This window comes from Apaloderma vittatum, unplaced genomic scaffold, assembly GCF_000703405.1.
Source record: "Apaloderma vittatum isolate BGI_N311 unplaced genomic scaffold, ASM70340v1 scaffold26306, whole genome shotgun sequence".
Taxonomy (NCBI): Eukaryota; Metazoa; Chordata; class Aves; order Trogoniformes; family Trogonidae; genus Apaloderma; species Apaloderma vittatum.
Genome location: NW_009722706.1, coordinates 3,092 through 5,670, shown reverse-complemented (window position 1 = coordinate 5,670; position 2,579 = coordinate 3,092). Strand labels below are relative to the sequence as shown.

Genomic DNA, 2,579 nt, shown 5'->3' with positions numbered 1-2,579 from the left:
GAAGGGTCGGCCATGCAGAGCCTCATCAAGTACAGCGGCAGCTTCGCCAAGGAAACCGCGTCCCGGCAGAGCTGCGGCAAGAAGAGCCCCTTCGGTGGCTTGGGCAACGTGAAGTTGGACTCTTCGCAGCTGGGGGCCTCCAAAGTGCAGGCGCTGCTGTGGCAGCAGCCAGCGAAGCAGCTCAAGAGGGACCCCGAGAGACCCGAGAGTGCCAAATCTTTCGGCCGCGAGAGCATCAGCTCCCAGGGCGAGGTGGAGGTGAGGCACCTGCCCGTCGGCATCGCCGTGGCCGTCGCCCGGCAGAAGGACAGCAGCAGCAGCAGCAGCAGCAAACTGGGGCCTGGCTTGGCAGACCGGGATCGCTCGCTATCTCTCGGCAGCATCAAAGGTAGGTTCCCCAGACCTGTCTCGAGACTTCCCTGTGGGGTGTTCCCTGGGGAGAGCAGCCAGCCAGTGCAGGCCATGTGGCGTGAGCTGAGTTTGGCATCCTCAGCTCCCTTTGCTACCCCTTCCCGGCCAAGGGCACGTTGTAAACCGCGGCAGGGAGCAAGACTCCCCGTGTAAGTCCCCTCTGCCTGCTTTCAGCCCCTCTCCGTGTGTTTGATCCCCGTTGGCAAAGGAAGTGACAGAGAAACTCCTTAATCCACCTGCGCACTGCTCTTTTAATGGCATGAGTTTGGTTTAAGCCGTGGTGCTGGCAGGAGGGCGGGGGCTCTGGCAAGTTTTTTGGAGCTCTGCTTGGCTTGTGTAGTGTGGGGTTTGAACTAGATGATCTCTAGAGGTCCCTTCCAACCCGTAACGTTCTGTGATTCTGTGATAACGCCTGGGGGCTGCCCGGCACGGGGAGAGCTCCGCTCTGGCATGCCGAGGACTGATGCCAAAGCAAGCAGACAGTGAGCAGTGGTTGGCTTTCCGTTTTTAGCCTTTGCCTTCCCTCATTTTTCTTTGCCCCCCGTCTCAAACCTCCTTGGTGGGGGCGGTTTCTCCCCTCTCCCCGTTCCCATCACCTCCCCGCAGCCGGGCGGGAGCCGGCCGAGGACCTCGTGGGGCAGCACAGGGAGCTGTTTGTTCAGCCATTCAGTCGTCCCAGACCCTCCCAGCTTGCGTTAAATGTAATTTACTGAGCCGAACTAAAAGGCTGCAAACAAGGGTTGAATTCTGGCAGGCCTCTGGGCTCGTTGCTAAGTGATGCAGTTGGCTTTCAGACAGAAAACAAGACTGCTTTTCTCCTCCTCTCGCCCCCCAAATGCTGCCCCCCCTTTGTGTGCCAGGAGATATTCGTCTAATAACATTAGCTTGCTTGCGCTGAGTGGACGGTGCTTGAATGTTTAGACCTTTTAAGAAGGAGAAAGCAGGCTTTAGTTGGCTAATCTGTAGTATTTGGCAAGTAAAATGCAAGTATTTAGTGCTGGGCATTGGTTGTCAAGGAAACGGGCCTAAGCCTTTCCTCCGTGCATAACTGATTGAATTTTTCTGTGCGGTCCGTGCGTCATGTTCATATATATAGACAAAATGATCATTCACTGTCGGGACAATCATCGGTCTGTACGGAAAAGGGACTGTCCTGTCGGCAGGGTCGGGGTGAGGCGGGAATTAGAGGAATAAGAAAGTGCGTGTGGTTTGGATGGGAGACGAGAAAAAGGTGGTAAACCCGCCTATAAATAATAGAATTAATGTAGATGGGAGAGGGGAAAGCAGAGAGAAAATAACAAAATAACGTGTTTCTAATAAAAGGCTGGGGGCATGTGTTATCTCAGCTTGTGCAGAGGGGCTGGTTGGCGACAACCACTTCACGCCATGTCCTGGCGGGCTGCGAGGGTGATGTGGTGACCCTGGGAAGTCCTTTGGGAGGGAGAGGTGTGTGCTGGGTTTTTAAAGCATCTTTGCTTTTTGCCGGAAACCCACAGAAGGAGCCTTGGGGAGAGGAGCCAAGAGAGATGTTGTCTTGTTCCTGGATTCCTTCTGACAGTAAAAGCTGAGGGAATTGGAGACTTGACAGCAAAATAAAAAACCCCATGGGCTGTCCAGGTTTGTGGAAATACACAGTGGAGCCCTCCTTGAAAAGACCGCCTGTCAGCTGGATAGACTCGATGTTCCAAGATGCTTTCCCGGGTGCCAAACCTTATCCAGACGGGAGAGTGAGGACTCTGGAAAGAGGCCGCTGGGCTGCAGCCGTGCGAGGCCGTGCTGCGTCTCTGAGTCCCACGGGGTGCAGAGCATCACCCAGGCAGAGGATGTGCTGGCAGGGAGCACTGAGGGCTGAGGGGAAGGAAGGCAAACCCCTCTCTCCTGGCCTCCATTAGAGCAGCTGGCTGCTCACTGCAGGCGGGGCTGGGATTTAGGAGTGGATCGTATCACCGAAGCGTAACGTGGAGAGAGAATTGTGGAAAAATTGCGTATGCAGGAAGAAGAAGCCAGGGAAGAGCAAGCCTAAAATCAGGCAGCTGGAGTGAAGACCTGCGATAGAATAAGGGAAGGGTGGCCCCAGTTCCTGGTCCTGGCAGGGCCGAGCGAGGCGCTGCTGTTCCCTTCTGTGAAGGTGCTTCCTAACCTCTTGCAGATGTGGCTGCTGCCGTGCC

The 2,579-nt window shown here is 55.6% G+C and overlaps 1 protein-coding gene across 1 annotated transcript in view; it reads left to right on the top strand.

Moving 5' to 3' along the window:
* The window catches only part of LOC104275804 (trinucleotide repeat-containing gene 18 protein-like), a gene marked incomplete at both ends in the record, with an annotated part of 7,500 nt that overhangs the window by 1,835 nt on the left and 3,086 nt on the right, over positions 1 to 2,579 (top strand). Inside the window, 1 exon segment of the mRNA XM_009871857.1 lies at positions 5 to 388. Coding sequence (XP_009870159.1) covers positions 5 to 388 — 384 coding nt within the window.